Raw genomic sequence first — 9,613 nt, 5'->3', positions numbered from 1 at the left:
AAGTCACTGTTCCCCAGGCTGGCCTTGAACTTGTGATCCTCAGGTCTCAGCCTCCCACAGTGCAGATATGTGCCACCATGACCAATTTACTGTTAATATATAATAGTAACAGCCTAATAATTTCCCATTATTGTCACATTAGGAAGTCCATACATTAGCTATTATCAGAGTATATCAATTTCAAGTAGGTTTTTAGTATATAAGAAACAACTTTAAAAAATAGTCATTGAGGTTTCAAAGCAGGTTAAAAATCCAGGCTGTATAAAAAATCATCATGCATTGTAAACTGTAACCAAATTCTTGACTTCAATTCAAATAACAGAGCTAAGATTTTTTTATAGGAAAATTATCTTAAGTATTCTAAGATAAATAAAAATCCCTAATACTCTTGGTTAAATTCTTCTACCATACTTTCCATTAAAGATGTATTTCCAGGTATAGTTTTTGTATGTCTGTCTGTTTTTGCAGTGCTCGGGATTGAACTCAAGGTCTTTGCACTAAGCTATATCCCCAGTTATTTATTTAGACAAGGTCTTCTTTTGTCACAATTGCCCAGGCTAGGCATGAACTTCTGATCCTCCTGCCTCAGCCTCCCACAGTGGTGGAATTACAGGCTCAGCCACCACACCCAGCTTGCAGGCATAATTACATGACACATACCTATTGGTTCTTCTACCATTTTTGTGTGTGATACACTGATCATTTTAAAATACAAAGAAAGTTAACGATCCCTTAATTTATAACCACTTTGAAGTTTATTTTACAGCATTTTTATTGAGACATCGTGTAACTTACTGACCAGGACCGTTTACAAATATAATGCTTGGCCATTGAGATAATTAAAAATACCTTTAAGTACTAAATTTTAAGTACTTAAGTACTTAAATTTTACATAATGACTTGTTTAACTCAAGAAGTGTTTCAATGGTGAAAACTAATAGAGGAAAATTTAAACCAAAAGTAGAATGATTTCCACAAAAACCTACTTTCCTTCCTTTTATCGAGAAGGAAGAGAAGGAAGAAAGGAAAGTGGGAAAAAGAGGGCAAGACAGGCAAGAAAAACACCTTTTTCCCTCATTTGCAAAAAGGAAGAAAACTCTCTGAGGTTTCAGCAAAAAATGTAATCAACCAAGTCAGTTTATATTAAGGCATCGTCGTTACATATTATTGAATCCCATCATGCCCTTCATATTGCCAGCAGCACCCTGTTGAAACTGCCTCATCATTGACTGAAGTCCTGCCATACCACCTAGAGTAAAAGCAAAGCAAAGACAAGTAATTATTGAGGAGAACTTGAAAGATTTGTTACTTTTGCCTATCATGTATTTAACGTCTACAAAACACTGTGATATGATTCCAAGTTAGACATTAGCCCTAAAGAACATAACAAGTAATTTGTAGAGTTTTTGTTTTGTTTTGTTTTTTGTTTTGAGACAGAGTCTCACCGTGTAGTTCAGGCTGGCCTTGAATTCACTATATAGCCCAGGCTGGCCTCAAACTGGAAGTGATCCTCCTGCCTCAGTCTGCCAAATTCTGGGATTACAGGCATGTGCCACCACGCCTGGCCTAAAAATTTGTATTATTATCAGTATCCTCATGTATAAAAATGAATGAATAATCTACTGCATCAAGTTATTTAGACGAGTAAAAGAAAATATGAAGATCTTAGAACAGCACATGTCAGTCAATACATCTAAATAAAAAACTTTTTTGGGGGCCCAGGATTTAGCTCAGTGGCACTGTGCCTGCCTGGCAGGTGCAAGGTCCTGAGTTTGATCCCTGGTACCAAGAAAAAAGAGAAAAGAAAACCTTTTCTGAGCTGGGCACAGTGGCGCACACCTGTAATCCCAGCCCTCGGGAGGCTGAGACGAGGATTGCCGTGAATTTGACACCAGCCTGGGCGACACAGTGATGAGCCTGAAGTGCATAGTGAGACCCTGTCTCAAAACAAAACAATAACAACAAAAAACTTTTTCTGGCAAGACTGAGCGTCTTCTCGTAAACAAAATTAAGACACATAAAAAGTTATCATTTATTAAACATTTACTATACGTTCAGCATAGTATACTTTCATGTATATTACCTCATTTCATTATCATGATTTCCTGATGAGATGTTATTTGTGATTTCACAAAAGGGGAAAGTGATGTTCCGAAAGTTTAAGGGATTTTTCAGTTACATCAATAAAAGTGAAATTGGGGTTCAAATTCCCCACATAATTTCAAACTCATTGAACATATCCAGTATCAAAATAGGGCAAAAGGTCATTAGAACAAGCATTAACATAAATAAATAGCTTGCTCAAAAAATCACACAGGTAGCAATAGAGGAGTAAATAAAACTTCAACTTATCTAGTGTTATTAACTATTCAACTTAGGATCAGGGGGTCATTTCCCTCAAATTACAAATCTTCTGAACAGATTTTCATAATACCTGACAGAAGGCTTACCACTAAAACTCTATCTTTATCAATTAAACTGTACATTAGCAACTGGCAACAACTTTGTACTTACCCATGTGATGAAGAACTCTTGGATCCATCATTTTGGCCATCTGTTGATTCAATTTTGCCATCTGTGACTGGCTCACATTCTTAGACATGTCACCACCTGAACAAAACAAAGAGTTATGACACGTATGTAATATAATTGGAGTATCTAGAGAGTTCAATAAACAGAGTAAAGACAAAGATTTTACCTATAATCTCATCACCCTAACACAATTATTCATATTTCTACAGTAGCTATTTATCTTTATCCCAATTACATACCTTTTTTGAGGAAAAACAATTGAAATTGTAGAAACAGTTAAAGGATTTTCCTAAACCTATGATGTTTTTCTAATACTCTTAGGTACACCTCTGAATGAGCCACTATAATCAAAACTGCACAGAGTGGTTATCAACGTGAAGCTACAATAACAACTGCTTAACAATGGCATGAGGGGGTCTGAACAAAAAGCTGAGTTTAATTGGGAGAGACTAGATGGCTGGTAAATGAACACGAGGAATGACGCTGACAGAAAGTACATATATGTGTTTTTAGGGAACTTTTTTTTTTTTGGTGCCAGGTATCAAACTCAGGACCTTGTGCTTGCGAGGCAAGTGTGGCGCCAATGAGCTAAATCCCCGGCCCTTATATGTGTTTTTAAAATAATAAAAGCTTAAGGAATAGAATGACAAATAATATAGTTTCCTTTGTCAAGCCATGTCCATAGACTTAAGTCAAAATTCAACAATTAAAAAAAGGCAGTAGACCAGGGATGGTGGCACATGCCTGTAATCCCAGGTCTTGGGAGGCTGAGGCAGGAGGATCAGCATGAGTTCCAGGCCAGCCTAGGCCTATACAGTAAGACCTTGTCTCAACAAAAACAAAAAAAAGCAAAGGTAAAAGCATCTTTTAGAGAACAGCTGTATTCTTAAGAGACAGGAAGCAAAGATATCATCAATGTAGTAAAAATGAATAAGCAGAATTGCTTCAGGAAAATAATTTATTTCAAAGGAACATTATGGTAGTTCTTGAGGGCATTTAATAAAAATGAAAACCCAAAGCTCCCCAGTTCTCTAAATCACACCTAGCTAATCCGAATAAATTATGTGAATTAAAACTATGAGTGTAAGAGAAGACATGATTTCACAAAGCATGTAAAAATCTATGAAAAATTCATGATTAATAATGTAGAAGGTGTGACTTCCCTGTCTGTTGGTGATCTTGTTCTAAGAATTTATTTTTCAGGACTTAAAAGTTTCTAAAAAGTATTCAGGACTTGACGTGATGAGGGTGGGTGCACATCCACCACCCCCTTTGACTTGGCTGGGCCTATATGGAGAAATCAATGCTTAGATAACCTCTGACTGCTGGATCTGCAACAGTTCTATCAAGAATAGTCAAAGTCAACTGAGAAAGCTATTAAGCTGACATAAGGTATTTATTAATCTCTATATGAAACAGGATGAGATGTTGGGAATTATAAAATTTTAAACACATTTTTCTAGCTTTTCTCTCTTGTCACAAAAGAAACAATAGGAGATAGCAAGCAAGAAAAATAAGGAAACTATCAAAAGCAAAGACAATTTAAAATATCTGCAAATATTCATTTTTTTTTAAGAAGCTATCTTTGGAGCTCCTCTAAAAATCAGTATTTTTTAAAATAATAAATTCATTTAGAAAATAAGAGGACTGAAATAGTTGATCAATTCTAGAAAAACAAATTTCCCTTTTTACCTTATATCATACACAGCAAAATAAATCCAGCAGGATTTTTTAAAAAGTCAAACAAAAAATAAAATTGCTGGGAATATAGCTCAGCAATGAAGCACTTGCCTACCATGGCCCAAGTACTTGGACTGACTCCCAACACCACAAGAATAAACAAAACCAAAAACAAGTACAAGAAAATCTAGGTGACTACTCTGGTATCACGAGCATAACAGAAACCAAGGGAAAAGATAAATAAGCTTGGCCACATTAAAAATGGAAATTTTGGGGGGTACAGTCCTCGGTATGGAACCCAGGTTCTCATACATCCCCAGCAATTAGTCTACCAGAACTATACCTCCAATCCTAAAAACTGAACTTTCTGTTCATTGGACAACATAAATAAAAGTAAAAGGCAAATAAAAAAAAATGAAGAAAAATATTTAGAGGCATAAACCAAGGATGTCAAAGAGTTGTTATATAGCAGTAAGAGGAAAAAAGAGTGACTGGACAAGTACACTGAAGAAGTGATTCACAAAGGAAACTCAAAACAGTAAATGTACAAATGTTAAGGTTATGAAGTAACATAAAAAACACATATTAAAAAAACAGGACCGGGGATTTAGCTCAGTGGTTCCGGCACCGGCCTCGCAAGTACAAGGTTCCAAGTTCGATAACCAGAACCAAAAAAAAAATTATTTGACCATTAGCTTAAAATTAGAAAATTTAGGGCTGGGGATTTAGCTCAGTGGTTTCGGTGCCTGCTGCGCAAGCACAAGGACCCGAGGTTTGATCCCTGGTACCAAAAAAAAAAAAAAAAAAAAATTAGAAAATTTAGTCAGATCAAATTAGAAAATCTGTCTGATCAAAACAGACAAAAATCACTGGCTGCACAGACCTGCCCAGGAACTGAAATGGTCACAGAAGCAGATGAATCATCCAACTGTCCCACAAGAGGCATCACACTAACCAGACAAACACACATAACTGGGACACTGGCAGTGGCGATTAGACACTACATTTTGACAGTGATCTGGCAATATGTAACAGTAATCATGACATATCAGAAGAAAGCTGTAGATATATCAACCGTTACTTGTAATAGGGTCCATAGGATTCTCTGAGAGTAAAGGTAATTTATATTTTAATTTTTTTCTTGTACTTTCTTATATTCTCTAAATTTTCTACAATATGTATTACACATTCATAACAATAATTGTTTGTTTTCTTCAATATTATCTTGAATTTGAAAACAGTTAAATAACATTACAAATTTTAAGTCTTGATAGTATTTGAAAATAACATGAAATTCAGAAGTGAGTTTTCCAGTACTGGTAGTACTCCTTGACATTTATATTTAGTTTCTGAATTTCTTTTTATTTTGTTAATTAATGACGAGCTTATTTTTCTTACCTTTGAAAAGTCCTTTGATGCCTCCCATCTTTTTTACCATCTGTGCAAACTTGGTATATTGTGTCAAAAGTTCTTGAACATCTCTTGTTGACACACCTGATCCTCGGGCTACTCTTTGGATTCTTCCTGGTTGCTTACTAAAAACCTTGGCACCATCTGTACTGTCCAGCTCTGAGGGTGATGGTCAGTTACTTTCACTTACACACTATTACTCATCATTAAAGCAGTTATGTGCAAATGGGCAATATATTACTTCATAGAGCTTAACAGCTGTTTCTTACATACAGAAAAACAGATGTAACAAATGGTCAAAGCACCACACAGATTTAACCAATAGTTATCACTGGCCATGTAGGCTTCTGGTTTTAAAATATTAAACATGGAATATATTCAAAAGAATATTTTAGTATTCATAAGTTATAAAAAACTACAATGGACATGTACCTTACTTACAGTTTAAGTAGAACAGAACATTCTGAAAACTTTTGAACCCCCTTGTCCACCATTTCCATATTTCAAATATCCACCCTTCCATGTCTTCCACACACTAGAGGTACGTGATATATTTCAAAAAAGAACAGAACTGCTCACCTTAATTATATCCTAAGATTATTATTAACCTTTAGTTCATAATTTTAGCTACATAAGCAATTAGGAGGAAAGTTTTATCTGTAATGAACAGAAAATTGTATTTTCTAACATCAAATAATTACTGATAGTATTTTAATCATTTCTGTAGCATATAAAAAAATGAGTTAAAAGGTGCACATGGGGGCATATGCCTGTAATCCCAGCACTCTAGAAAGCTGGGGCAGGAGGATCACAAGTTCAAGCCGAGCCAGGGAAACATAGCAACTTGAGATCCTGTCTCAAAATAAAAAAATTAAAAAGGGCTACGGATGTAGCCTGAAGGGAAGGCCCTAAATTTAATCACAGTACCACCATCACCAAAAAAAGTTAAATATAAGGGCAAAGATTTAGCTCAGTGGAGCCGCGTCTGCCTCGCAAGTGCAAGGTCCTGAGTTCGATCCCCGGTACCAAAAAAAAAAGTCAAATATGGTAGTGATTTCCTATAATCAGGAAAATAAGGCAGGAGGACTGCAAGCTTGATGCCAGCCTGGGCTGTGTCTCAAAACCACAATGACAACAACAAAACCAACCAGTTAATTCCCTCCAGTTTTTTGATTGCTCAGAATATGAGGTACAGTTCTTCTGGCTTTAGTTGCATACAATCTCAGGAATAGGATGGACTTTAGTCAAAATTTCTATTATGTCTGTATTCTTTCTAGTCTACAACATTCCCCAATAAGTGGTTAGCTAGTTTCAGTCTAGTATCTCCAGGAGAGATGACCCACTATGTAAAATAAACCAGTTTTTATTGTTTTGTTGTATCTGTAATTATAGAAATTCTCTTCACATACTAACTTGAAATGTATGTGGCACTTCTATTTCAGTTTTTATGTATGTCTCCTTTCTGGCATTAAAAAAAAAAAATAAGACTTTCAAATACTTGAAAGCCACCATGTCTCCTAGATAGGCACTGGTTTAGAGTAACTTGAAAGTTCTTACTCAAAGGTTTATGATTATGAAATTAAGAGTTACTATCACTTAAGTCTAAATTTCCCCTTTCTTGTCAATAAAACAGTGAAATCTCAATTTGCTGATACCTAGAACATTGTTCCTGAGTCAAGTAATCTGCCATCTTACCTTGGTCATTCATACTATCCATTATGGTCATTAATTTCTTTAGTCTTGCCATTGACTCCTGTTCATTTCCTTTGCTCATAAAATCTGTTCCAAAGCCAGGGATCATCCCCTAACACAAATTTAAACATAAAGTTATTAATAGCTGAAGATTAACTGTTCAGATACTACAATTAATATTGGCATTACTACTGACACTAATTCTTGAAAGATCTATTTTTGCCCAAATAATAAAGTAAGTGTATCTGTTTGTAGAAATTTTAACAAAAAACAAACAAGAAAGTATGAAGTAATTTTTAAGGAAAACTAACCAAGATCTGACTGAAGGGGCCCATTTTCATGATATTTTGAAACTGTTCATACATGTCTCTCAACGTAAACTGACCTGCAATACAATATAAATAATTTAGACACATTAGAGAATGTACATTTCCTTTCAACAGAACTGATTTTTGGCTTCTCATGGATTCATCCTGAAGCATACTTATAAATATCCCATGAGTAAATATTCACTGAGCAGATACTGTGTGTACGATGACAGCTGGAAGGAACACAGAGGCACACAGATTCTACCTCAGATCAACTTACATAGTATCAGAGAAGATGGATATATACAAACACATAGGAAACTGGAAAACAAGGCATACTCTACCTACGAGGATGACTAGAATGAAAAGCTTGACAACACTAAAAGTTAATGAGGATATGGAACAAATACAACTACCATATATTACTGGTAAAAATATAAAATTGCAAAACCATTTTAGAGTATCATTTCAAGTTTCTTAAATAGCTTAGTCATCCCCAATAGGAAAATGGATAGATGGTGAGTAAAATACTACACTGCAATAAAAAGAACAAACTATAGCCATATTGCAACTTCATGAATTGACTATCAGAAATGTATGTGCTGGGCCTGGTTGTGCCCTCTTGTAATCCTAGCACTCAGGAAGCTGAGGCAGGAGGATTGAGAGTTCAAGGCCAGACTGAGCTACTTAGCAAGTTCAAGGCTGTCCTGTACTACCCAGCAAGCTTGTCTCAAAACAAATAACAAATTATGCTGAATCAAAAAAATAGACTGGAAAAAAAGGGACATAGTCTAAAATTTCTAAAACATGAAGTAGTATTGGGGTGAGAAACAAGCAAACTTTCTAGAGTAAAGGAAGTATCCTGTTACTTAATGGGGTGTGGGTTACTGTGTTTTTTAAAAAAATGGAATGATTTCCTTAGGATTTGAGTATTTCACTACATGTAAATTAACTTCAATTTTAAAAAGAGAAAGAGAAAAGGACAAAGCAAAGAACAAAGAATATTCTCTATTTCCTAAAGACAGAAAAAGTATTTGGTTTCAGGTATTCTGGATTTGAACCACAATATTTAAAAGCACAGCAGCATAATATTTAAAAGAAACATTACAGCAGGCAGTTAGAAATGCAGAATAGAAGAGAAGCTAGGATAGTGGCCCATGCCTATAGTCCCACCTCTATGGGAACCCAAGGCAGAAGGATTCCAGGTTCAAGCCAAGGCTGGGGAATTTAGCAACTAGCAAGACTTGGTCTCAAAATTTTAAGAAAGGGGGCCAAGGGTTTAGCTCAGTGGCACTGCGCCTGCCTCACAAGCGCAAGGTCCTGAGTTTGATCCCCAGTACCAAAAAAAAATTTTTTTTAAAGGGCTGGAGATGCAACTCATTGTGAGGGTCCTAGGTACAATCCCCTATTTTGCCCAAAAGGAAGACAAGGTTAAAGCTAAAATATATATTTGGCTCTTATACAATGATCACAGAAGCCCAGAGTTATGATAATGTGGGAAACACACTGTTACAAAATTCAAGTGAAAAAAGTTTATTTTATTTAATTTACCTAAGTATGATGTATGTATGTATGTATTTATGTTTGACTGATTGATACTTAAGATTGAACCCAGGGTCTTGTGAATGCTAGGCAAGTACTCTGCCACTGAGATCTCAAATGAAGTTTAAAAATAGAAAAGGCATCCGAGGATAGTGTCTCACACTTGTAATTTCAAATCAGAGGGTTCTAACTTATGAAATCAAGTAAAATGTTCCTGATAAAGGACATTTAAGGAGTGAGTTGAAGTATGAATACAAGTTAGCAAGCATGGCCAGGGGAGAGAGTAGAGGCAGGTAGAAGAGGAATGTGTCTAACAGGCATAAAGGTGAGGCTGGCAGCTAACAGGACTTTACAGTAGCTGCCTGATAGGAAACAAGTAGGCAGTTGCACTTTTGGGTGACAAGAAGGAGAATGAAAGCCAGAGGTTAAACAAAATAAGCTGCCACACT

At 35.7% G+C, this 9,613-nt stretch overlaps 1 protein-coding gene across 4 annotated transcripts in view; it reads right to left on the bottom strand.

Moving 5' to 3' along the window:
- Positions 1 to 732: 732 nt before the first annotated feature.
- The window catches only part of Srp54 (signal recognition particle 54), a 39,963-nt gene continuing 31,082 nt past the window's right edge, over positions 733 to 9,613 (bottom strand). For all 4 annotated transcript variants that reach the window (XM_004867567.3, XM_021246577.2, XM_004867568.3 and 1 more), the window contains 5 exons: positions 7,626 to 7,699; positions 7,318 to 7,426; positions 5,611 to 5,781; positions 2,515 to 2,610; positions 733 to 1,249 (listed from right to left, as the gene is read on the bottom strand). In XM_004867567.3, coding sequence (XP_004867624.1) covers positions 1,158 to 1,249; positions 2,515 to 2,610; positions 5,611 to 5,781; positions 7,318 to 7,426; positions 7,626 to 7,699 — 542 coding nt within the window. In that variant the 3' untranslated portion in view covers positions 733 to 1,157. The remainder of the gene's footprint in view (positions 1,250 to 2,514; positions 2,611 to 5,610; positions 5,782 to 7,317; positions 7,427 to 7,625; positions 7,700 to 9,613) is intronic.

This window comes from Heterocephalus glaber, unplaced genomic scaffold, assembly GCF_053883595.1.
Source record: "Heterocephalus glaber isolate CG9 unplaced genomic scaffold, H.glaber_assembly_v1.0 deba00001662, whole genome shotgun sequence".
Classification (NCBI taxonomy): Eukaryota; Metazoa; Chordata; class Mammalia; order Rodentia; family Bathyergidae; genus Heterocephalus; species Heterocephalus glaber.
The sequence above is the reverse complement of the archived record's forward strand: the minus strand, read 5'-3'. Positions and strand labels throughout refer to the sequence as shown.